The 26,069-nt window shown below is 37.6% G+C and overlaps 1 protein-coding gene across 6 annotated transcripts in view; it reads left to right on the top strand.

The window, feature by feature from the left end:
• The window catches only part of LOC106093250 (uncharacterized), a 115,452-nt gene that overhangs the window by 87,493 nt on the left and 1,890 nt on the right, over nucleotides 1-26,069 (top strand). For all 6 annotated transcript variants that reach the window (XR_009398016.1, XM_059366808.1, XM_059366809.1 and 3 more), the window contains exons 3-4: nucleotides 17,032-17,180; nucleotides 17,963-18,043. Coding sequence is in view for 5 of the 6 variants with exons in the window: in XM_059366808.1 (XP_059222791.1) it covers nucleotides 17,032-17,180; nucleotides 17,963-18,043 (230 nt within the window). In the remaining variant the exon portion in view is untranslated. The remainder of the gene's footprint in view (nucleotides 1-17,031; nucleotides 17,181-17,962; nucleotides 18,044-26,069) is intronic.

The raw sequence follows: 26,069 nt of genomic DNA, 5'->3' as shown, positions 1-26,069 counted from the left end.
CAAAGGACATAAGCAAAGAAACATAATAAACGTAATACCAAATGAAATACTATAAGCAAACAATGTTGCTGCACACCAAAGGCAGTATTCGGTTGTTCCATCATCAATGCTAAAGTAGGTAATGCAAAGATGGTAAAGAAGATGGCTGGCATACTGTGGTTTCCAATCACTAAACTTGATTAAAATACTTTGGGGAATAGTGGTTGTTGGTAAATCATTTGAACTAAAAGTTTAGCAACATGGAAATTGTCAAAAGAATTCCCTCAAAGAAATGTTTTTGAAAATTTTGTTGTCATAAAAACTTTATTAATTAGGTGAGGAATAGTAAAAAATAACTTTTTTTGAGAGAGTTCGCAACATTTTATTCTATAGAGAATATTCGCCTTATCTTCCTACTTCATTTTGGACTTGGTCTTGCTAAAAAAATCTATTGACCATGTGATGCGTCTTCTGCGCAATCTGATATTTTGTATTGTCGTACATTTTTGCACCATTGAATATTTCCGAAAATTTTGGAATATAATTCAAAAGATTGTCAATTTTTAATTCAGTTTGTACTGTTCTAGTATTGTGGTTTATGTGTATTGGTTGAGGTCTCTGAATCAACAAGAAATGCCATTATGGAAAATGAGATTAGTCTTCTTGTCGTGCTTGATCATTCTTAATCGTTTGATACTGTTAATCATCCCAATCTTCGCATGAAATGACGGAATTTTTTTAAGTTTTCCTACACATCGACCAGGCTTATCTCAGTAACCGTTTTCAATCCATTTGCGTCGGCGACTTGAGATCTAGGCCCTTGAGTTCATAGTAAAATTGGCCAATAATAGAAGGAGCTAACGTAGGTGGATGAAACTTGGCATAGATATTTTTTATTATTATAGAGGATTTAGGACCAAAAATGGATCGTATAGCTCCACGTTTTGGAATAGGTACCATATAGACCAGATATTACTTTCTGATACCACAAAACGCTCATTTTCTATCCGATTTCCCTCAAATTTGAAACAAAGACTTGTTTGGGCCTCTCTCTACCCATGCTATATACGGGCTAAATCCGATAGTTTTTCTATATAGCTACCATATAAACCGATCTCCCGATTAATGGTTTTGGGCTATAAAAGACCTATTTTTCAAACGATTCTGCTAAAATTTGGATCAGTGGGTTATATTAGACCTCTCAAAGCCCGTACTGAACATGATCCAAATCGGACCATTATTGGAAATAGCTACCATACAGACCGATCTTCGATTTTGGATCTCGTGACCATAGAATACATATTTGCCATATTTTAATTCCCCTTTTACCCATTTCCATTTCGGACATGGATGTTGGAAGTAAAAAAAATTCACTGCATATAAAGTTTTAGTTAAATGATATGACAATTACGGTTACCAGGGGCTCATGATGACAGATAGAGAGATAGGTTTATATGAGAGCTACGTCAGATTATGAACGGATTTCAATCGTACTTAGCAAGCCCGTAAACTCGATAAATCCGAAGCCTTACGGGGCGACGCATTCCGAGTTAAGGGCATAGGCGATGAAATCGCATGTAGGTAATGTTAGGTCACAGTGGCAGTCTATTTCCTAAACAGTGGTATCATTATGTGGTGGGAATCGAACGCATGACTCTCTCACTGTTAAACCGAGCTCGCTACCAATTCAACTACCGGGGCGACCATGTATCACTGAAGAACAGCGAAGCCGTCAATAAGATGACAAATATCCTATGGAGAGATCTGGATCGTAAGAAGACGATACTATTAGTGAAAGGAAGTAAGAAGGAGATAAGAATAACTATCGGTATCATAAGAGGCCACACAGAACTACGAGCGCATTGTGCAGGATAGGTGCGGCAAGTGATGGCATGTGGGGAAAATGATAAGACCTTGGTGCATTTTCTATGTTATAGCCCTGCTTTCGCAGATTACAGACGCCGTCACTTGGGTGGGGATACAATACAATACTTGGACCAACTAAGGGGTGTGGTCTGGAGTACAATTAGGGATTTTGTGAGAAGCATGAAATTCATGACTGGTTAATATTTTGAGCGCACAACTAGCCGAACATTGGCTTAGGTGGATGCCATCGATAAGAAGTATTTTTGTGTAATTTCAAGCAAATTTCTATATACACTAAAGTGATTTTCACAGACGGACGGACATGGCTCAACTGTCAACTTAAACTATCAAGAAGGATCAAGTATATTATATATACCTTATAGGGTCGCTGATCAATATTTCAAGAAATGGAAAGGGAATGACTCGATTAGTGTAACATCCTCATTTGGTGGAAGTATAAAAATTGGTCGCAAATTGTTAATTGCCAAAATTTGCCCAAGAATATTCCATTAAGGGGAGATCAGCGTAACGCAGAGGTTTGCATACCTAAAGCTGGCAACATTTGTGAGGTACTATGCCATGTAAAACTTCTCTCCAAGAAAGGCACTGCGACACGCCGTTTGGACTCGTTTATTAAAAATAGGCCCCTTATCATTGATCTTAAACTTGAATCGGACAGCACTCATTGATATGTGAGAGTGGAATGTTCATTGGCAAAAATTGCATGTTACACTCCATTAAGGAACAGGGACAAAATTATTACTTCTAAAAAGTTTCCCGGCAATTTTAGAGAAGTAGATTTGCAACAATGTGGTCTAGGCGTTAAGATACAAGGTAACTCCTTGGTAGAAGAGAATGTTCTAAAGTAAGAGTCCAAATTTAGAAATTATACAAAGCCGCAAACCTAATTTTTGAGGCTTTATTATACAAAACCCCAAACCCAATTTTTGAGGCTTTATTTTATTTGCTACAATTTGAAATTAAAAAAAATCGAAAGATTTGCCGAACATTATTAGTCAAACGGGTTTTGACTAAAAGTCAAAAAAAAGTAAAAGTCGACTTTTTCCCAAAAAAAAAGTCTAAAAATTGACTTTTGTCGTTTTAATCAAGACCACAAATGAAGATTTGGCAGCCCAAACAAATTATCAAAACGTCGAGGTGACCGGCTTCAAGGACCTGTCAAGAGGCGCTCGAAGCATCTAGAACCTTAATTAATAATTTTAACAGTTTTCCTTTCCTGTTCCCAAACGACAATTTTATACAATTTTTTTTATACTATCCCACTGTGCGACGATTGGCATACATATCTTTTTAGACATTCAATGAACTTCTTAAGTACATATTTCTCAATTCAAAAACCTAACTCGAGTGCTCGAGCGCAGAGCTCTCAATGAGATAGCTGAACATTTTAAAGTTCACCTGTTCTGGGTGCAGGGCCACAGAGATTCCCAGGGGTTTGAAGTGCAGACGACGTTAGGAAACTAGGAACCGATATACACATTTTAAAGGAATTGGAATCTGTGGGTATACCTCTAGCGTAACATGGAAGCTAATTCTTCGACACGAGACACAAAATGCAATGTATGACACAAGATCACAAATTAAGGGCTATGAAGAGCGCCAAGAATTTGATCTCTAGTAAATCTACCGCTTTGCTGTCATTGGCTAGAACAGAAGTCTCACTTATCGTGTCCGTCATGACAGGCCACTGTCTGATTGAAGAACACGCTGTTAAAAACAATATCTGCAGAAGCTGTGGGAACTTTTATAAAGAGAAAACTAAAAAGCATCATGCATATCCTGCATTGGCAAGTAAAAGAAGTTCCTTGACATGTTCATTTGTCCCTTTGAACTTGCCTGAATTACCAGACTAGAAGGCATCTTCCCTCTCCTGATCCTGTGGTTTCACAATGTACTAAAATATCTGAGCCTGATTGCGGACTGCCGCTAAAACCTAACCTAACCCTGCACACTCATTCATCTTTCCCAGGCTGACATATGTATACATTACAAAGTTTTAAGCTCATTTGATGTTTCTAATAAATTACAAAAGTTTGTTTCCTAAAAATTGTAATAGCAAAATAGCTACGCAACCACAGTGCTCCCTTCAAGTCAGCTCTAAAATTTACTTTCAAAGTTTTATGCTTTTATTCTTTCATTCATTCTTGCCATAGAAATGAAATTCTTTCCAACGATTCAGGGACTGATGACTGTTTTTGCTATGGCTGGAGTTTGGGGCAAGGCAATAGGGAGGTCGTTCATGTCAGCACCTAACTAACAGCTAGATAGCTGGTATTTTAAAAGTAACCCTTTCATGGGGTACTACAGATGCTGCAGTGTCGTGCCTGCTGATGTTGGATGTTCGCATGGGTTTGTACAAATGATGTGTCGGTCTTCGTCGTGTTCCAATTTAAAGAAAAACAAACAAATTCGTTTTTTATGATATTCACGTTTTTATTCTTCTTCTTTGTCTTGTTTTACTCTTCTTGTGCTGCTTTGGTGGTCGGTGGAGCCCTTCGTTTGCCCCCAAAAACACAACATCTTAACCAAAACCCACAAATATTTCATCTCAATGTAGCAAGGAAAATGAAACTCACACAAACCCGTAAAAACAGAAAAACACATTAAACCTGCAGTGTTTTTTTCGCATTTATCCTCACTCCGCATCAGTAGCAGACACCTTCGTTTGCTCTTCGTTTGTTTGTTTTATTTGTTTCACTCTGAGGGCCTTCTGCATTTTGCCTACTCCTTGGTACATGGACCTACTCCTGCAACGATGCCTCCTCATATGGTGTAAAACAGGGCATTTGTTGCGAGAATGCGGTCGGTGTTGCCGTTCATTTGCTTTTATTACATTTTTCTTACGCCGTTTGGTATTGCTCGCTTTCTAGGGCCGACTAAGCTATCAGAAGTGTTACCTTCACCGCTTGATATGACAAACAAAGTGCTGCTCGCACAGTTGGTGCAGCACACTTTGGAATGCGGCGACGGCGAAGGCGATGTCTAACAAACGAAGTGTGTGCGATTTGTTGTAACAAGTTTTCCTCCTCCACCATATCCTTCCGTGATTCCCTTTTTCCCTGCGCCTGCCTTTTCCATCTCTTTTATGCCCTCACGTGTTGTCTGTCTCATGATTTCCACTCAATGTTTACAAAATGTTCCTACTTTTTTTCATGATGCTTGCTGCAGCACGTTTTTACCGTGTTCGTTTCGAACATTTTTCACGTGACGTAGCAGTACATGTTGGAACTTATGATTTCTCATTATTTCTTTTCTTTTACCAAACTCTCATTAACTACTCTCTTGCTTTTTGTTTTCTACAACTCTCTGACAATGTCCTTGGAAATATTGCTTTGCTTAAAGAAATTTTTTGCTACTCTTTTATGCAAAAGAAGAGAGGATATAAGAGAAACTGATTCTTTTAAATTTTAAAGCTAATATATGATATGGTTGAACCATAAGGTGTTATAAATAGCCTTAAAGGATATGTGGCAAAACTACACTTTATAGGGCGCACCTCCGACTTCGCTGAAAATTTGTGTGTAGATGTGGGTTGATCTGGTTTTTGGGGAAAAGGCCCCTGGGTTCCCTAGGGGCCAAAAACGCCCCTTGGGGAAAGTGGCCCAATCTAGGCAAAATTGGTATCACATGAAAGATATTGTCAGTTTACGAGTACTCAAAACACATGTCTAAAAATTGGATCCGGGAAGTACCTACTATGTTTTGAGAATAGTGCACCTTGTTAACATAGTCAATATGGATATCAAATGAAAGGTACGAAGGAGTAGATTACGATAGAAATGCAAACAAATAAATTAAACTCTAAAAGAAAGAAACATTTTACACAAAAATCGCGAATTTTTTTTTTGAAAAAAAAAATTGTTTCTCATAGAGCTTAATTTTTTTTGCACATTTATCGTAATCTTCCTTTGTACCTTTCATTTGATACCCATATTACCTTTGTTACCTGGGATAAACATTTTCAAGACCACTTAGGGTCCAATTTTTAGACATGATTTTACACATTCGTAATCTACTTGAAAATATCTTTCATTTGATACCCATATGGCTTAGGTTGGACCACTTACCCCCAAGATGAGATTTTTGGACCCTTGAGGGCCCCTGGAGCCTTTGCCCTAAAAATGGACTTTAGATTCATGTTGCTGGGTTCAACATTAGGAGGAATGCAAAAAATTAAAAAAAAATGGTAGAGCGCTCTATAAAGTGCAGTTTTCCCGGAAATTTGTAAACTTTCATGTACAGTGCTTCAAAAATCCAATAATTATTTTAATTCAGAACCTATACCTAAACTAGGTAAAGGCAAAGTTCACTGTAAGGCCCTATGGCATAGCGGTACCTACCAGCAGCGAAACTATGCATAAAATTCAAACTGAATCTCCGCCATGGATCGCGTTTGTCAAGTTTTTTACGCGGTTTCTCATTGGAGATCTTCGCAAGAAATCTCCGTGGATTTGGAAAAAAAATCTTTAAAGATTGACGATAAGTGAATATTTACAAAATACCTTGTAATAGAATATTGACCAAGTTATGAACCCATTGGAGCCATACTTGGTTTGGCTGTTGGTGACCAAACTGAAAAATTTCAGCCAAATCGGTCCTGCAGATTTAAAGGAGTCGAAATTTTCTTTACACACAGGTTCATTTTTCTCAACAACTCCCGAAGAATGTGTGTCAATGGCAACCTCTTCCGGCGAACACCTAGAGCCTGAAACCACATTAAGTTCAGCCGGTGACACATTACGATTGGAGATTTAAAGGAGTCTAAATTGTTTTTATCGTCAAAGAGTTCTTAAATTTCCTCAACAATTCCCGAAGAATGTCAATGGCAAACTTATCCCCTACATTATAAAGGGAAGACGATTTCAAGACGCAAACGTCCCACAGTTCGACAAATCTATAGCAATATCATAACAGACGGCTCAACGTGCCGGATTAACCAGATGGAATCCTGCATTGGCCATGAGCTGCCACTTCAGTGCACAACACACTACTACGCCAACAACAACAAACCTATAGGGCACCCCTACTCGAGACCCGGAATTTTATAAAGAATCCCCGCGGGTTAGTACTTTTTAAACGGGAGCCCACGGACCTTTGGCCAAACAACGCACCTCAAACCCATGTTTCTGCGTACCTAATAAAAAAATTAATTCGAATTTTCAAAAAATTTCAATAATTTTTAATTGGATCAAATAAAAATTAATTGAAAATATAAATTGGATGAATAAAAATTTATTGAAAATGTTCTTTTTTTAATTGAATATGCAATTTTTTAATTATTGATATTATAATTCTCGTGATTGCTGCAGTTTCACTTAAAACAAGTATTAGCGTGCTAAGTTCGGCCGGGCCGAATCTTATATAACCTCCACCATAGATCGCATTCGTCGAGTTATTTTCCCGGCATCTCTTCTTAGGCAAAAAAAAGGATAAAATAAACGATTTGCTCTGCTATTAGAGCGATATAAAAGTTTGGTCCGATTCGGACCATAATTAAATTATATGTTGGAGACCGGTGTTAAATTTTAGCCAACTCGAATAAGAATGAGCGCCCAAAGGGCGCCATAGAAAGTAAAATAAAGAGATCGGATTATATGGAGGCTGTACCAGTTGATGGTCATGAGAGGATCCGTCGTACAAAATTCCAGATAAATCGGATTAGAATTGCGACCTCTAGAGGCTCAAGAAGTCAAAATTCCAGATCGGTTTATATGGCAACTATATCAAGTTATGGACCGATTTGAACCATACTTAGCATAGTTTCTGAAAGTCATAGCGAAACACGTCGTGCAAATTTTCAGATAAATCGGTTTATAATTCCTCTAGAGGCTTAAAAAGATCCCAGATCGGTTTATATAGCAGCTATATCAGGTAATGAACCGATTTTAACCATACTTTGCACAGTTATTAAAAGTCATAGCGAAACACTTCACGCAAAATTTCAGCGAAATCCGATAGGAGTTCCGCCCTATAAAAGCTTAAGAAGTCAAGATCCCAGATCGGTTTATATGGCAGCTATATCAGGTTATGGACCGATTTGCGCCATACTTTGCACACTTAAAAATTTCTGCCAAATCGGATTGGAATTGCGCCCTCTAGAAGCTCAAAAAGTCAAGACCCCAGATCGATATATATGGAAGCTATATCAAAATATGGACCGATTAGCACAGTTGTTGGAAAACATCACAAAACACGTCATGCAAAATTCCAGGCAAATCGGATAAGAATTGCGCCCTCTAATGGCTCAAGAAGTCAAGATTCAAGTTCGGTTTATAAGACAGCTATATCAAAACATGGACCGATATGGCGCATTTACAATCCCAGCCAACCTACACTAATAAGAAATATCTGTCAAATTTCAAGCGGCTAGCTTTACTCCTTCGAAAGTTAGCGTACTTTCGACAGACAGACGGACGGACATGGCTAAATCGACATAAAATACCATAACGATCAAAAATATATATGCTTTATGGGGTCTCAGACGAATATTTCGAGTAGTTACAAACAGAATGACGAAATTAGTATACCCCCATTTCTATTTTTTTCTGTGTATGTATGTAGAGTGCCTTAATCCATTTGTTGAATCATACGAAAACAGTGTTGGCAGTCAAAAAAATAATGATCAGAATAGCCCTTTAAATGCTTTAACATCAGCACATTCTTCCCTAATTTCTAAAGAGTTATTTGTTAGGGTATAGAATAGAAATATTGAACCTAATGGCCTAAAGGATGGTCCACCTTAGTAGAAAATCTTTCTCAAAAATAAGAATTCTATGGTAAATTTATTATAACTTGAAATGATTGTAAGTCCTTCTTCCTCTATGTGGCCCCTTTCGCCTTAAACTGAATGTGTTTCCTCAAATATTTTCGCTAGAAAGAAAATTTTAAACATATGGTATCATTGTGAAGATATTAATTGAAATAACAACTGCAAATTCTATTTATGTTTGCCACATTTGGAAATTATGTATCCCATTACCAGCATATAAGAAATAACATTTACACCAGTTCATAGTCGCCCCTGTAGGCGAGTTGGTAGCTTGGTCGGTTTGCCAGTATGGGGATCGTTAGTTCGATTCATACCAGAGGATTTGGTCTGTCGCTACTATGGTATCAAAATATACTTAAAATTATCTAAGTGGGTTTGTTAAGGACTGCCTCTCTAACCTAACCTACACCAGTAACTTTACGATTTAAAGCAAATATTTCGCATATGCATATGATTTTGTTTGAATGGAAAACCAATTTTTAATCAATTTTGAGTTAAATTTACTGATTAGAGTCTCTAGTGCCGTTGTAGCGGTTTACACTTGAAATGCCCTAATACCAAATTAGATTAATTTCTAATTCCAATTATAAAAATAATTAAATTTAAAAATGACATGAAATGTTAATATGCATTTCATCAAAAGTTCAATAGATTATCAAGAAAAGAAACACAAGCAACATCACTGTCTTTATACAAAAAATACTACGAACAATGGGAGATTAGATGGAATGAGAATGTGTAATTGTCTAATACTCCTTTGTGAGGGCTTGGTTTTTAAGTTCAAAATACCCCACAGATAGCACTATAACAAAATATAAACAAAATCAAACAAATATAAGACATTTAAAAATTGTCATATGTTAAAAATAATTTTATTAAATAGTTAAGAGCTATTTAACTTTCCCCATTATAAAAATGTTTTTTTTTAACTACAGCCTTCTGTCTATTTTCAATATCACATGTTGTGATATAAAGTCCTCTAGACATTTGATATAATTAAGACGTCTCCATATAAATCACTTGCACATGGTTGTTCACATGCAAATTGCTTTAATTATTCCATTCATTACTTGTCTTCTAAACCACTTTTTAATTTTCTAGGAACAAATTTACTGAGACATTGACTTTAGAAGTGTACACTAGCAGATGGCAAAACAGGAAGTGCCAAATGTTCTTGATTTAAAACGACGTAATAATTTCGAAAGAGAAGCTCACATTTATAATAAAAAATAAAATAAAGGAAATCTTTTTTATTTGGCATTATATAAAACTATCTGGGAAAGATTGCAATTAAATTAGAAGCGTAACAGATGTTGAACTGAAGTTGAATGCAAATGCAAGTACTGCTAATCGAGAAAAATCTTTTTATGCCTATGGCATTACTTGAACAAGTCTTTTTTATGAAAACAAGTCTTTTTTATGAAACCCCCATTTCAATCAATTTTTGTACCCACTACCATAGCATTTCACCTGCAGCCTTTAAAAATTGAGATATTGAGCGGAAATTTGACAAAGATCCATACGCAGGATGAGTTCTTGAACGGAACATCTCTGATCATATTTGGATATAGCTGCAACTAGAGGTGTGCACGTGAGTTGTCGTAACGTGATTCGTGAGTGAAATCCAAATCCAACCAAGCGATCGTGCATGACCATGATAGAATTAATATTCATCGTGCGTGAGCGTGAGTGAGTGAAATCAGGCTCACGACTCACGAGAAAATCACGACAAGCGAGTGGAAAATTACTCACGTGCCGATCTCTAACTGCCACATAGTCCGATGTCTCGATTTAAGGTCCTTAGCCCATAAAAGACGCATTTATTGTTCAATTTCTGAAATTTAAAACTATGAGTTGCACTATGCCCCAAAATTTTCGAGCCAAATATGGTCCATATGGGACCTTTTTTAGTTATAGCTACCATATAGACCAATTTGACAATTTGGGACCCTCAAAATAGCCGAATTTATTTCCCGAACTCGTTAAAAATTTAATTGATGAGTCGCCGCTATATGAACCGAATGTGCCCTATATCAGACCATATTAACATATAGCTGCATTGTAGACCGGTCTTTGGGTCGTGATCCCATGCCAAAGTTGGAACAGTGAGTTATATTAAAACACTCGATGCACTTTTCGAGTGTGGTGAAGGTGGGGTCAAATTTGGATTATGGCATATAGACCAACCTCTCGATTTAAGGACGTATAAAAGCCTCTTATTGCATTGTTTTGGTCCTTTCAATATCCTTACCCGATATAAAGCGATATCGCGGAAAAAGACTCTTTTTGGGTTCACAAATGTTAACGAAATTTTGATCAAATGTAAAGGGTGATTTTTTTGAGGTTAGGATTTTCATGCATTAGTATTTGACAGATCACGTGGGATTTCAGACATGGTGTCAAAGAGAAAGATGTTCAGTATGCTTTGACATTTCATCATGAATAGACTTACTAACGAGCAACGCTTGCAAATCATTGAATTTTATTACCAAAATCAGTGTTCGGTTCGAAATGTGTTCAAATTTTGACAAATTTTGTTCAGCGATGAGGCTCATTTCTGGTTGAATGGCTACGTAAATAAGCAAAATTGCCGCATTTGGAGTGAAGAGCAACCAGAAGCCGTTCAAGAACTGCCCATGCATCCCGAAAAATGCACTGTTTGGTGTGGTTTGTACGCTGGTGGAATCATTGGACCGTATTTTTTCAAAGATGCTGTTGGACGCAACGTTACGGTGAATGAACACATTTCGAACCGAACACTGATTTTGGTAATAAAATTCAATGATTTGCAAGCGTTGCTCGTTAGTAAGTCTATTCATAATGGAATGTCAAAGCATACTGAGCATCTTTCTCTTTGACACCATGTCTGAAATCCCACGTGATCTGTCAAATACTAATGCATGAAAATCCTAACCTCAAAAAAATCACCCTTTATATACATACTTGGTGGTAGGTATCCAAAGTTCGGAGCGGTCAATGCGTATTTAAAAAATCAACAAAAACAAAATTTTGACGAAATTCTCCATAAATTAAAATGGAGAATTTGAAGAATTTGGCATAAAAATAAAATTCCGACCAAATGTTCTATAAAAATAACGTTCCAAAGAAAAAATTCGAAGAAAATTTGTAAGAAAATAAAATTTGAACGAAATTTTCAATAAAAAAAAATTGACATAATTTTTGATAAAAAGCAAATTTCGAAAAAATTTTTGATAAAAATAAAATTTCAACGAAAATTTGGATAAAAATAAAACTTCGACGAACTTTTCTATAAATATAAAATTTCACAAAATTTTCTATAAAAAAAATTTCGACGAATTAAAAACATTTCGACTAATTAAAAACAACATTTCGACAAAATTTTCAATTTCTGTATAAATAAAATTTTGGAGAAATTTTCTGTATAAATAAAATTTTGGAGAAATTTTCTGTATAAATAAAATTTTGGAGAAATTTTCTGTATAAATAAAATTTGGGAGAAATTTTAAGTAGAAATAAAATTTTGACAAAATTTTTTATTTTGGATAAAAATCAAATTTCGACTAAATTTTCTATAACAAAATTATAACATTTTTTTTTATAAAAATGAAATTTCAACAAAATCTTTTGTAAATTAATTTTTTTTTAAAAATTAACTTTTGACGGAGTTTTCTTTAAAAATAAAATTCCGACTAAATCTTATATATAAAAATTAATTTGCATTTGTTTGTCGGTTTATTTGTTTGATTGTATATTTGGCTTAACCGCCTAAACTGATTTTCATGAAATTTTCACTGATGGTGCATAATGATCCCGTGATAAAAATAAGGTACTACGTTTTTTGATATCGGAAGGAGGGGCGGACCCTCTCCCTTACCCTAATTTTCAGATACGACCGATCTCGGAGATAGTAACCTAAAAATAAAAATTTGGTATCTAAATTTCGGATGGGGTACCTAGGGGGCCGCCCCACCCCCAAATCCAAATATATATTAAGACCGATCACGTATTTGGTATTTGGGATAAGAAAACGTATATGATATCCAATTGTCGGACCAAGTGTTAGGAGGACCACCCCAACCCCACAAGCACCCCCTAAATCGGACATATTTATCGACCATGGCAATATGGACCTCAAATGAAAGGTATTTGCGAGTAGAATACGAATCTGATATCCAAATGTAGGACCAAGTTTCTGGAGGTCCATCCCTTCCCCCAAACAGGACTTATTTTCTGACCATGGCAATATGGGACTTAAATAAAAGGTATTTGAGTGCAGAAGACGAATCTGATATCCAAATGTAGGGGCAAGTATTTGGGGGGCCGCCCCTACCAAAAACACCCCCAACGAGGCCAAATTAACAACCATAGCAATAGGGGCTTAAATGAAAGGTCTATGGGAGTAAAGCACGAATTTGATATCAATATTTGGAAAAAGTGTCCATGGGGCCACCTCAAACCCATAACACCACCCAAATGTAAATTATTTGCTTACCATTGCAATATGGGGCTCAAATAAGTGGTATTTCAGAGTAGAACACGAATCTGATATAAATTTTCAAGGCCAAGTCAGTGAGTGGCGGCCCCATCCCCTAAAACTCCAATAAACAGGACATGTTTGCCGACTATAGAAATATGGATATTTGGGAGTATACCACAAATCTGATATCAACCTTCGGGACTAACTGTCTGGGGGACGTCCCACCCCCATAACAACCCCAAATAGGACGTATTTGCTCACCATGACAATTTGGGTTTTAAAGAGAGTGGAGCTCGATATTGATAGTTTTTAAGGGCCATACCTCAAACCGGACATTTTCAATAAGGGGTTTAAATGAAAGGTAAATATTTGAGAAAACGAGAAAACGTAATTGATATCTAATTTTGAGGCCAATGGCAATGTGGATTCAAATAAATGATATTTCAGAGTAAAGCACGATACTGATGTATTTTCAGGGCCAAGTCTTTGGGGGACCACCCCGTCCCCCAAAACACCGCCAACTCGGACATATTTACCGATCATGACAATGTGGGGCTTAAATGAAAGGTATTGGGGAGTAGAACACGAAATTAATACCCACTTTCGGAACCAATTTTTTGGGGGTTTAACCTTTCCCCAAAACAGCAATTATTTACTGACCATCTGATATCCAAATCACATGGTCAGTATTTGGGGCACCGCCCCTTCCCCAAAGTTTACAAATTTACCGACCATGGAAATATGTGGCCCAAATGGTATTTGAGATTAGAAAACGAATTTTGGGGCAAGTGTTTGGTAGACGCCTCATCACATAAACTTTCCTTAAACCAATGACAATTGCGGTTTTAATAAATGGTATTTGAGAGTAGAGCACGATGCTGGTATTTTTATCAGCGCTAAGAGTCTGGGGGACCATTAAATTTTTGAAAATTAAGTATTTTAAAATCGTTAGAAAATTTTATCAAAAATTAAATTTATTATAAATTTTCTTTGGAAATAAAATTTTAACGAAAATTTGTTATGAAAAAAAATTAATCAAGTCTCACGTCTTCCTTCTTTAGTATTTTATAATACAGTCGAACCCGTTTAACTGTATAACGCTTTAATGAAAAATACCTCTTAAGTGAAAATTGACGGAAAGTAATACTCATTTTTGGTGTTATTTAATGGAAATGTATTCGCTTAAGTGAAAGTCGGTTAACTGAAAATACCGCTAAACTGATAAAGTTTATACACCCCAAATTCCGTTTTTATATGAAACTGAAATCGCATATGTGAAAAAGTTTTTACTGTGGAAAACTATCTGAAATTTAAAAAAATCGGGTCATCAATAAATTTCGCAAAAATATATTTTAATTTATAGCTCAAGATTATTTCTACTGACCATTGCTCTTTTTCAACTCAAGTTGTTTTATACATCATTAGTACGTTGACGTGAAAATTCGCTTGCATTTATACTTGTATCGCTTAACTGCAAACTAATTTCACTTATCCGAACTACTTTATTTTATCCGAATTGACGAATTTTAAACGTTTCACTTATCCTGTTTGTACTCTTCTTTCAAGTATGCAATACAATCTTTGCCCTTTAACATTGAAATGGGTAAGGAAAAAGTACTTTAGTTTTTTAATTTCTAGAGAAAAATTACAGTATATATGTAGTATACATACATATATATATATACATACATTGTATACAGAAGTGTTTCCTTTGATTATAGTTATCTGGTAGTGAAACTTTCCTTCTCCTGAATTGCAAAATTATATGGTGTCCATGCCCTTGCCTGGGAGGAAAGGAAATAACACCATGCGTGTCATATTCTTGTTGCTACCATAGGAAATAAGGAATTATGAATTGACTCTATTACAATCATTTGAATGAAAAATAATTAATGGTCATTTCAACAACTGAACACCGTTTGGCATTCAACCTTACATGCATGAAGCGGATATGAAAAAAACACCAAAAAGGGTGTTACATGAGGAATGATACTTTGTTTTTTTTTCCAATAGTAAACATATTTAAAATTATTTTTAAATAAAATGACTAGCAATGTATCAAAGAGTTCCCTCGCAGTGCTTTGAATAGCATTTTTTATTTATAATTAAACATCAAACCCCCTCATTGGGATATACATTTTTAGGACGAAACTTAATTTGTCGCATAAAAAAAGTTGAATTAGGACATGTCAATATATGCAAATGCTAAGGTTATGGGTTAAGTAGCAGTAGCCGACCGTTATGGACCGAGACGCCATTATGATTCGACTTGTACTCCCAACTTGCTACCAGCTCAGGTACCGAATCGCTGAAGAATTATTCGGCGTAAGTTTTAAAAATCTAAATTGGCACGTATTAAATTACGATCAGAGAGTTTGCATAGGTCAACACGTAAAGAGAGATGGAAATCGATATGTATGCGTCAGTACATTGACTAGTTCTTTTTTCAAATCTTCAAACCCAACGCCTCTTTCGCTTAAATGCAAATTGGTTTTAAAACGAATTCTAATGGCATATCATTTTACTCTCTTTCTCTCATTATAAGGTTCAAACCAAAACCTTGCAAATATAAAGATTTTCATTTTCAAGTTTTTTTTTTCCTGTTAAGGCGAAGATCATCAAGTTTTTAATTTTTTTTTTTGTTTCTCCTTCGAGACGAGCTCAATGGATGGGAGCCAGAGATCGCAACACACACCAACCACTTTGGGACGCGTTTCGTAATTTTGTTAGAATTACCCATCAGCCATATTATGTGTGAAGGCTTCAAAGGACGTACGTTGGTATATTGTACTTGTAACGAATTAATTGCGAAAACGCCTCTATGATATAAATACAACATTATCTACGCTCGACAACCCTGTCTATTAGCTTTACTTTTCCCAATTTTGTGCAATGACAGATTTTTTGTCTATACAATTACACTACTCCCATAGTATACACATGATTCTGTGCATATGTTGGAAGTTGTATTGATGGCTGTTAAACAAAGTCAGCGGCTCTCGTTGTTTCTCCGTGTGCCCAGGTTCGTATCCCGGCCGCGCTCAGCCAAATTTTTTTATTTTCATTTTTTTTTTGTCCGTAAAGGCGAAGATCATTGAATTTTACAAATTTTTGTTTGCTCCTCTTTCGAGATGATATAAATGATCGGAGATTTTTCCTTGTAAATATAAAACCAGAGATCGAATCTCCGCTCATTGAGCTTGAAATAAAACAAAAATTTTAAAGATTTGAGGTTTAAAAAAGTCTTCATTCCTAAATTTTGCCTTTATCTGCTTTTTTAAATTCCACATGCAGCAGTTTCAAAGAATTTAGTCCTTAGTGTATGTATACTAGACCGTCCCATGCTATAAAGGAGAATTTTTTTTTTTGCAAATTGAGAAACACATACCCCCCATTTTTTCCGTTTGATTCCAATAAGCGATCGGTTAACGATAACCCGTTCCGACATGATGTCCGACGTCGGATGTATCGCTTTTAGGTAACAAATGCGATATCCACCTTAATTACAAAAAACATAACAGACGGATAATCAGAACAGAAGAAATATGCATGGTTAAGCCGAATCAGCAGGAATATCAGAATCGAGCTACATATTTTATCACATCTACAGTAGTGGTTTAGGGTACAGTTTGTGATTTTGTAATAAATGTCATGCTAGGGTCTAAAATTTCATGGTAGGACCTAAAATAATCAACGGGATTCGTAAAAAAGCACTACAACCAACTTTGGACGGCATGTCGTTACGGATTATTGTTAAAAGATAGCCATAATATTTCGTATTTCGCTTATTGGCATCAAAAGGATATAAAATGGAAGGTAAGAGTTTCAAAAAAATAATTTTTACTTCTTGGGACACTCTAATGTAAACATTTTATTATGGCCACTCTTATTGATTTGTTGTTAATGTGGACTTTTTGCTTTGTTTTCTCTTTTATAGCGTGTCTGGAGGAAGATTGCATTGATTTTCAAGGTAATTCCGTTAACCATGGCATGTTGTATGTACCAGGGCCAGGCGTTTGCAGTCTGTGTGTTTGCTATCACTCGGAGCCATTGTGGTGTAAAGCAATTTACTGTGATCCACCATATGTAAGTATAAATTTCTTTAAAAACATCGGGCAAACTTCTCTTTTTTTATATCTATAAGTGTTGCCCACTTAAATTTTTATTTTAGCTCAAGCACAAGGCACTTTTTTTGTATCCGATTAGAAGCAGAGATAACTCCTCTTCTGTGGCGGGAATATATTTTTCAGAACATATCTTTTAGTTTAGTATAAAAAACGCCTCGATTGCTGTTACCCCTGGCATTGCAATGGCCAGTCAAGACCCAATCGGTTGCCAAGCGTCATAAGCAAAACGAGAATCTCTTCTAAAACATATTCGGTCATAGGGTCTTGGAAGCCTCGCAACTCACAGCTTTACCTAAATATACCATTGGCCAAGGGAATTTCTCTGGAATTACAACGACAAAGTCGCCAAAGAAACGCTAAACAGAAAAGTACTGAGAAACCAAGAACATGCTGTAATGCATGATTAAAGCAATCAAGGCAATGTAAGGGTAGCAATGGTTATTAGTGGGACATTGTACACATCAATTGCTATTATCTCTCAGAATAGTAAAAACTTATGGAATTCTACAATTAGCAAGAAATTCGGTTTCATGCTCCCCACAGACTGTCAAAATGTTTAATTTTGCATTTTTGGCTGTTAGAAAAAATTTATTTTTTTCCAATTTTTCTTTACAAAAAAACTACATCAACCCACTGTGCACTGTTAACTTTGATTTCAAATTATCATTATACGTCATAAGTTGCATGTCTAAACTTTTCATGGTAGCTGGCATTGATTTGTGTTGTTGCGTCTGTTTTCAGTTCTGCAAAAACTTCCGAGTTGGAGAACGGTGCTGTGAGTTTGAATGTCTAGATCCGCCGGGAGAAGATAACAAATATCAGGTGAGTACACTAATGGAGTAGTGACAAAAGTTTATTTTATTTAAATATAAAAAATTACAACTGAAAAACGAGAAAATCTTTTCACAATGTGAAAATGAATATTAAGTAATTTATAGATATTTAAAAAAAGTTTAGTGAAGATTTATAAAGCGAGAGAAAATTATTAAGAAATTATTTTGTGCAATAAATGTATGTTTGCCATACAATGTTTAAAGGTTTTTTGTGGTATTGTGGTGTTTTCACCTAGCCCTAAGCTATAGTTGGTGCATACTTCTTACCGGGTTCCCATGAATGAAAGGTGCAATGTTGTTGTTGTAGCCATAGATCTGTATGTGGTTGTAGCGAACATCATCGAACCCCAATAGATGAGCAAAAGAAGTTAAGGCCATTGTTTATTTAAAGGCGAAAATGACTCGCCTTGTCATATCGAGTATCACAGGAACTCAGTATTTAAGCAAGAGCCGGTGCCACCACGTCTCTCACTGAGACTCTCCACTCTACTGAAACTTTCCACTCCACTGAAACTCTCCACTCCACTGAAACTCTCCACACTACTCAGACTCTCCTCTCTACTGGGACTCTCCCTTCTACACAGACTCTCCTCTCTACTGAAACCCTCCACTCTACTCTATATACGGAGCATTCCAGAGACGCGCCCGGCAGATCTCAACTTAGTTTCTCATGTTTACGATGAACATCATATAAGTTAAACAAAGTTAAAGGTTCCAACCGTTATGGTGGTCATGGTCATTTTCTGCCAGGCTGTTGTTGCAGCCACACACTGCAAATATATTGGTTTTTCTTCTGTCTTCCCAGTCCACTCTTCTCCCTGAGATCATACTGCTCCGACAATAGAGCCAAGATCCGGCTCTTAAAAATCTGGCTGCTTCAATTGGACCGGTCCATAGTGTCTCTGCAGTGAGATTCGTTTCGGTTTTGCTGGGCATCAATATAGGTGAGTGGTGTTGTTGTTTTAACCACATTTTCATGTAGAGGTGGCGATCCTTAAACTTCTGTAGTTGAGCAAGTTCGTTCCGGTCCAAAGGACTGATCACCGCGGGAACAGGGTGACCATTGATTATTTAAAGGCGCCAATAACTCGCCTTGTCACATGGAGCACCGTATTGTGCAAGTATTTGTGCAAGAGCCGGTGCCACGTAATTGCGTCTGCAATTACAGCTACTCCGGATGGAGCATTATTCCACTATCCGCAAACTGTGGACGCACCCGGCAGCTCGCAGCTAAGCTTCTCGTGACAGCAATAAACACCACACATAATAGTATCATCTAACCTTGAACGATACGAGTTCAGTGTGTTACACCATCCGGATCTCAGTTGGACCAGAGTAGTTCTGGTCCTCCTGAGCAGGTCCTTCTGATCATCAGCAATGGGTGCTGGGCACCTACCAAGGATTATACTCGATCGGTATGATAAGATCGCACTAATTACTGCATCTTGGTGGATATCCTGCAGACCCGCTTTGTATGAGACAGTTATGAGCGGATATTCTTCTTCTTGTTTCTGGGAGGGGTGACCAGACCGGTGAGTCAGAAGTTTGGGTGGTTCTCTAGATGGCAGCACAGGAGAAACTGTTTAGATAGAAGTTCACTGTGGTCCTTAACCTTAAGGATCTTAGTCTCCTCGACTAGAGGATCTGTGCTCGCCATTTGATGACATCCTCTTATAGTCCTTAATGCAGCGCTTTGACAGGTTTTATAGGTTTCGCCAGTGTGTTTCGCACCGCCACGGCGGCCATCCCGGGGCCGTTGTTGTTGTTGTAGCAGTTAGTCGTGTTCTATCTTTCGTCTGATTGATTCTGTTGAGTGTCCGGATCCAGAAACTCTGTGAGAGAGTAGCTCGGCAGTTCAACAGGCGACGTATGCTGTGTGGTCACTGGTAACAATCGGGACATACATTCTGCATGTTGGCATCAAACCTTGCTCTGCATCTTGGCTGCATCTGCACCTTGGCTGCATCTGCCGGAACGTAATTGAGATTGAACTACTGTGGTTTTCGGGGGTTGCCAATTTCTGCAAGTGCAATGGTGGTCGGTAGTTCTCCAAGGACCACATCCACCCGCTACCTATTCACCGCATCTGCTACCGTGTCTGCATGAATGTTGTCTAGGCCCGCTTTTTACACCGTTTGATCTACAGGTTCTCTCTTGTAGCGCTCTAGATCATGTTCTTCTACCTTAAAGCTTCTGGGCGGTGAATGGCTATCCATCAGATGATTATTTGAATGGTCTCTGCGATAACAGCCCAGAAGGTACTGTTTGGACAGCATGTAGTTATGTCTTCGCACGGGTAGAACGTTCGTCTTCTGATGGAGGTGGTCCACGTGAGAACTGAGGAGACAGTCTGTCGCAATTCGAAGATCGGCATTCTGACAGATCTGTATATTTTAACACTGCGTGTCACAAAGCTGACGGGACGACACTGGCGCTGCATAACTTACCACAAACCGGCCAATTTCCTTTTTACGTTGTCAACAACGTATGTTCGGCGTTGTGAGATTATGAAGTCATGCGGAAGACGAAGCTCTATGATAATTGGAACGTGGTCTGAGGAGAGGGTGATAATGGTTCGCCATTTCCTTATATGATTATCGTCAGTTGAGCTCGAGCAATTTGCCACAATTCTAATTTGGGCTTCGTCGTTTATAATGCAGAACAGGGAGGTATCTATACTTTCCGCCAGATCGGCACCTCTCTGGTCTTCCACATGTTCTGAGTGCCAGAATGCATAAAGAGCACAAGCAAAAGTATTGGTGTCGGGACATTTCTTGAAGCTATCCTCATTAGCTGGTTCGCGGAGCATGCACCCACATTATCCGATCTCCAGTCCCTAAGCCCAGCAAAGCGTCACCAATTTCTAATTTTCCGGCAGTGGATCCAGCCACGGGGTGCACCTGACTGATGATGATGATGGTACTATCTGTTTGCAGCATACTGCCCGGGGTTAAACTCAAAGCAGGCCAACCGGAAATTCCAGCTCCGAAACAGAAAAAATGAATCCTGATACTTCCGTGTGAAAGGAGGTAGCGATTCCTGACCACCCTCCGGGAATACATCCGATCGCAGTAGTAAAGATTACGTGCCGGTGTGTAATGTTGTCGCCTGTCTTGCCACTGATGATAAGCCTTCACCTATCACCTATATTCCAACGCGACTTATTGGTGCCTTTAAAAAACCAAAGGTCCATCATGTTCCCCCGGCGATCGTTGCTTTTGGACCGGAACGCGCTTGCTCACCTTTAGGAGCTAGACCTCCTAGCCTACCCACCTCCCCATATAGATAGGTGGCTGCAACAAAAACAACAACCACTAAAAATTATAAAGTGGGGAAGGGGGAGTAATTTCTGGGAAAGGCAGTAGCGTGACCAACGAACACAAGCGAAATTGAATATTTGATTTTTTACACTGAAAAAAACTTGGCCCATCATATAAGATTTTTCCTTATGCGTAAGATTTTAGCAATGAAAATGAGCTAAGAAACCAACACTTTTAAATGAAGATGCTATCTCTCAATTTAATTTTTCATTTACTAGCGGACATGACCATCCGTTTCAAATTTTGATGGCTGATTGATTCTTATTTTACTTCATAGATGACTGTCCAATTATTACTTTTTGAAAAATTCTTTTGGCTCGTGCCAGCTAACCCCACCAGAAAGAATGATGCAACATTAGTTACGCTTGGCAAGCTCCCTTTGCGGAGGATGTTCGTTCCGGTATATAGACCCGATCGCTTAGTAAAGAGGCAGAGTACAACACACTGCTACAACAACAACAACAACAGCAACAGAGTAATAGTTTTCTCAATCGACAATCCGAACGATCCCGCTTAGCAAAAGATGCAGGATCGCTCCTCCCATATGGATGTTGCTGCAACAACCTCTACAATAAAAACAAAATGGGATCACAATCAATTTTGGCGTCTGATCCGAACACATGCCCCATGTTGATTAGCCGTCAATGTACTCAGAATCCCAAGTTTGATTTTGCGAGGACAACCATCCTTTGCATCCAGTGTTTCCCTGCCATTGATCAGCAAGATACCCGATGCATTCTCTACAAGAATGCTGAAGGACTTGGATTAACAGATTTCCTGAGAACGTAATTCAGATACTCAATTTGTCTTTGGCCGGAAAACAGGCTAAGTGATCCTGCTACTGAGACCACCGTAGTGCACAGATTAGCATGTAAGCCTATAACGCTGAACGTTCTCGCCTGGCGAGAACATCAGAAAAAATGTTCAACAGTGGTTATCATATCTAATGCTAGCGATATTTGTGAGGTAGTATGCCATGTAAACATTTCTCCACGAAGAGATGTCGCACTGCGGCACACTGTTCGAAGCTAAGGCGCCTATAACTCGCATCATAGGTACTCAGAATTTAAGCAAGAGCCGTTGCCGCTCTGACTGGGACTCTCCACTCAATACCGCTGATTGTCCGCGGCCGCAATTGCAGATACTACGTATGGATCATCCGCAACCTGCGGAAGCGCCGGGTACCTCTCAGCGGAACTTCTCAATTAACACTACAAAGACCAGAGCCCATAATTCCAGCCTGTGTGGAGTTATCCCGTTTCGGGATAACTTCAGGCTTCAGGTTCCCCCTTGATAACATTTTCGATAGGTTAATCTATGCGTCACCAAATCTTCAGCCATTGGCAGTCGACGTCGTAACTCCGACCACCAAAAATCTGGTAACACATTTGACAGCCCCTACAGGTGTTCTGCTTATGGTACTGCAAGTAAGAATTAATAACAAGGTCATACCCATGGCAGCCGGTTGTACGTACCGGATTGACCCGATGTAGTCCTCCTGCCACCTCAAGGACAACGCACTGCTACAACAACAATAAGATAGTTATTACGCCGCTTGCCGAAAATATTTGGGGTGAAAACAAGAAAACTTTGTTGGCTACATATAGTCCGATCAGTGTTAGACTTTGCATCTTTGGTGTAAACGTTGAGTTACACCAATTACAATACAGACCTGCAAATTTGGATATGACTTCCTAGTTTAGACCACACCATCAAGAGACAAAAATCTTTTCGAAATACAAATGTCTGTTATCTTGGCTTATCTACTAGGCTTTTACCACAGCAACCATTAAATTCCCCATCTTGTTAATAAGCAACCACCAACCAGAGGGTTGAAGAGACATAAGTTGACACCCTCTTATTTTGCGTCATGTATTCAGCTAAAGCAAAATGCAAATGGGAAACCGGGCTTTATTGCACTTTTACTACAGCAAAACGGCTTCTTCTCCAAAAAAAAACTTCCGGAATCTCATGTTCATTTTGAGTACCATAATGCTTCGTCTGGAGTATTAAGTCCCTTAGGACTTTAGATATGTTTATTTCTCGAAAAGTAATGATTTTGGATTTGCGCTATTAATTTGTATTGTAGCCGAAAGTTCTGTCAGGCATATTGGTTCTATGCGGACTAGGTTCATATCAGGAGTTGGATAAAACACTCCATCTTTTTGATCGATCGCGGCCAGATAATGCAAGGAAATCTTGGAAAGATCGGAATCGCTTATCTCATATAAAGGAGTTTTGCGCAAAATGTTCTTATTTATGCCACAAATAAATCATTAATAGTCTGATATTCAAGAAAGGACTTACCAGTATTATTTGCCGCAGCTCATTCTAAAACACATCAAAAAATATATGTAAAAATTTTTTCAAATAAGAACTACCTATTTTCATTTATAACTTACCATTCCTATACTGCTTAGAAATATCGATCTCATCGCTGTCGCAGCCGTAGCGCAGCCGTAGAGCCCAATTGTCCAAGGATCTTCTACAAGAGTGAGGCAGCCATTGCACACTTTTTTTTGTCCATTTTAACAAAAGTTCAATATTTTCATTTCACTGCAGTAGCTTCACTTACAAACGATCACTACAAACGGCGAGATTTTACACTTCAAAACAATTTAATCCAAATAATTGAAAAAAGAAAAACCCGAAATCGCACGCGTTTTCTAACCAGAATCTAACTTTACAAAGCTTAATAGTATACTGCCCGCTTTTTCCTTTAACACAGAGTTGTATTTGCTTGATCAAGGGTTGCCGTTATAAACGGATATGGCATTTATTTGCACAGGTACAACAATCCGCATGTATTTAAGGGGGTTCGCATGTCAAGGGCTATAGAGGAAAAACAAGAAATTTTTAGATTTTAATTAAAGTAACGTATGGAAGGTTTTGAAAACAACTTTTTAAAAAAGAAAAACGAAATAAAGGAATTAAGAAATGCTTACAAGACTTATAAATCTTAACTTTCTTAACAGAGCATGCATTTTTATTACACAATTCAATAATTTGCAAGCGTTGTTCGTTTGTAAGATGATTCATGGTTAAATTATAGACCAAACTGTCAATCCCATGGCAGCCAGTTGTACGTATCAGATTCACCCGATAGAATACTTCATCGGCATGGGCTGCAGCCTCGGTGTAAAACACACACTACTACAACAACAAAACGTAAGTGAGCTGTTTAAACCAGTGTTGGCAAAATGATTATAGCTAAATAATCACCTTTTACGTTAACACTGATCATTACAACCTGTTTAATATCTCAATAATCTGTTTCCTTTATAAAACCCGCTGACGTGAGTCATTAAACTGCATTTAAGCATAGTACTGACTTCATTTGCAGCGAAAATGCGTATTAAATTATTGCAAAATCCGACGAATTCTATTCGTCGCTAGAATATATACAACAACGCACAACAGCATTGAAACAAAGTCATATACTGACGCAGCAAAATGTCGCTACTATTTGGCGCTAAAGGCCTGGTACTGACTTCATTCACAGCGAAAATTATTGCAAAATCCGACGAACTCTTCTTTGCCAGAACACAAACAAAAGTCAAACAACAAAGCCAACTTCGTTGGCACATAGTTGATTGACCCCCATTTCGTGAGCATTTAATTACTTACGCAGGGACATGTCGCCACTATTTTGCTTATAGAACTCAGTACCACTTCTACGGATCGTGTTCGCATTTTCTTCGTCACCAATCAGGGTGGATTCATTAAGGTGGTCTCACGGGAACAGCCGAAAACAACCGCCTGTTTGTCGGTATTAATGCCAAAACAGCATGAGCGCGTTGAGTTTTGGTTTTGAGCATCGCGTTGCAAAAATGCAACTCTGCACACAAATTCCACAAAAGCATCGCGGAGAAGTTAATATATTTTCAACTTTGACGCTTGAAACCGAGCGTCATTCGGTTTTGCCACACTTGAAGTAGTGTTTTTGGTCATCAAAGTTAAAAATAGTGTTTATGTCTCTTTGTTTGTGTTTCTCTTTCTCTCATTTTACCTATACACGTACCTTCACGATCGCACGTTTCTTTGGTTGTATTGAGAACCATGTCATTTTATAATGCGTTTTGGCAGTTGTTCGGGCGAAAAGTCGAAGTCAGATCTTTGCTCTACGCTGGTTCGTTGAAGAGGCATATATCATCCGGTTGGTCCATGTCTCTAAGGTGCAGTCTGATTAAAGTTTAACATCAAATAAAAGCGGCCTACTTCATGCCGAGTCCGAACGCCGTGTCGCTTAGCGACACCACTTGATAAAGAAATTTTAACATTGCAGGATACCTCATAATTGTTGCCAGCATTAGTAAGGGGAAAACCACAGCTGAAAATTTTTCTAAAGACAAAATTTCATTCTAATTTTTTCTAAAGACAAAATTTCATTGAAATTTTTTTTAAAGACAAAATATCATTGAAATTTTTTCTAAAGACAAAATATCATCGAAATTTTTTCTAAAGATAAAATTTCACTGAAATTTTTTCTAAAGACAAAATTTCATTGAAGTTTTTTCTAAAGACAAAATTTCATTGAAATTTTTTCTAAATACAAAATTTCATTGAAATTTTTTCTAAAGGCAAAATTTCAATGAAATTTATCCTAAGAAAAAATTCCAATTAAATTTTTGTTAAAGTCAAAATTTCAATAAATTCTTTTTAAAGACAAAATTTCAATGAATTTTTTTTAAGACA

This window comes from Stomoxys calcitrans, chromosome 4 (genome assembly GCF_963082655.1).
Source record: "Stomoxys calcitrans chromosome 4, idStoCalc2.1, whole genome shotgun sequence".
NCBI lineage: Eukaryota > Metazoa > Arthropoda > Insecta > Diptera > Muscidae > Stomoxys > Stomoxys calcitrans.
This window is presented reverse-complemented; position numbering and strand designations above follow the sequence as displayed.